Source organism: Monoraphidium neglectum, assembly GCF_000611645.1.
Source record: "Monoraphidium neglectum strain SAG 48.87 unplaced genomic scaffold scaffold03056, whole genome shotgun sequence".
NCBI lineage: Eukaryota > Viridiplantae > Chlorophyta > Chlorophyceae > Sphaeropleales > Selenastraceae > Monoraphidium > Monoraphidium neglectum.
Genome location: NW_014010572.1, coordinates 3,637 through 5,037, shown reverse-complemented (window position 1 = coordinate 5,037; position 1,401 = coordinate 3,637). Strand labels below are relative to the sequence as shown.

The following is a 1,401-nucleotide window of genomic DNA, read 5'->3' as shown; positions in this document are numbered from 1 at the left end:
CCCCGCCCCACCCCGCCCACTTCCCCTCCCCCTCGCACCCTCGTCACGTCCCCAGGTGTTCTGCATCCACACGGAGCCCAACTTCTCCCTGCCGTGGCAGCGCAAGCGGCAGTACAGCAGCAGCAGCAGCGGCTTCATCATCCAGGGCCGCCGCATCCTTACCAACGCACACTGCGTGGACCACCACACGCAGGCGCGCACGCACCTGCGCCCCTGCACGCACGCGCGCGCGCCCCTCTCCCAGTGCAGCAGGGCGCCTGGTGGCGCTGCGGCCGTCGCGGAGGCGGGGCAGGGGGGCAGGCTCGGCGGCCGAAGGCGCCCGCGGGGGGCACGGCGGGGGCGCCTCCAGACTCACAGCCTGGGACCGCCGGGCGTTGCTGCAGGCGCGGTACCGCGCCGCCCGCGCCGGGGCTGCCGCTCAACCCGGCTGCATATGCTCCTCGCCGGCCCCCGCCGCGCAGGTCAAGGTCAAGCGGCGCGGCAGCGACAAAAAGTTCGTGGCCAGCGTGCTCGCGGTCGGCACAGAGTGCGACATAGGTGGGCAAGCACCCCTTCCCTCCCCGCCCCTGCCCGGCGCGGCCCCTCCTGTGCTGCCGCAGTCCGACGCGGCTGCCGCCCCCACTCTGCGCCAGGCGACGCGCCGCGGCAGCGGCTTTTTGGGCGCCGGCGGCGCGGGCGGCAGGTGTGCGCCGCTCCCCTTGGTCGCCTGTCTCTTGGCCTCCTGCTGCGGCCGCACAGCCCTCCACCAGCGCGGCGCGTGGAACCCCACAAACGCAGCCAACCCCCTCCTCCCCTGCTCAAGCCCCCTCCCCCAACCCCCACCTGCCGCCTGGAACCCCTCCCCCCTCCCAACCCTGGGGCCCAGCCATGCTCACGGTGGAGGACGAGGAGTTTTGGCGGGGGGCGGAGCCCGTTGAGTTTGGTGACCTGCCCTCACTTCAGGCCGCGGTCACGGTGGTCGGATACCCCATAGGTGCGTGCCACCCTGTGTGTCTTTACATGTGTGTGTATGTGTGTGTTTGTGTACGTGTGTGCGTGTGTGTGTGTGTGATGCGGCCAGTTGCAGGCAGCCGCACAGACGGGGCGGCGGCGGCTGGCTTAGAGGCGGGCGCAGGCTGGGGTTCATGACGTCCCTGTCCGCGTTGGCGGTCACAGCTGGTGGTATCATCGCCATCACCCCCAGCGCCCGCCCCCCCACTCCTCGGTCCCGGCTCGAGCTGGCCTCTGCTTCTGCCTGTGGCCGAGCCCACCGTCACGCGCACGCACGCCGTCGCCCCCTTTCTGCAACGATGCGCCCGCAGGCGGCGACACGATGAGCGTCACCAGTGGCGTGGTCAGCCGAATTGAGGTGCGGCAAACCTGCCACCCACCCACCCACCCGCCCGCTGCATCACTCTGCAC

General features: G+C 71.7%; 1 protein-coding gene across 1 annotated transcript in view; it reads left to right on the top strand.

Moving 5' to 3' along the window:
- MNEG_12084 (hypothetical protein) overlaps positions 1 to 1,401 on the top strand; it is a gene marked incomplete at both ends in the record, with an annotated part of 6,102 nt that overhangs the window by 1,198 nt on the left and 3,503 nt on the right. The window contains 4 exons of the mRNA XM_014039443.1: positions 56 to 175; positions 462 to 537; positions 866 to 973; positions 1,302 to 1,348. Of these exons, the coding sequence (XP_013894897.1) occupies positions 56 to 175; positions 462 to 537; positions 866 to 973; positions 1,302 to 1,348 (351 nt within the window). The remainder of the gene's footprint in view (positions 1 to 55; positions 176 to 461; positions 538 to 865; positions 974 to 1,301; positions 1,349 to 1,401) is intronic.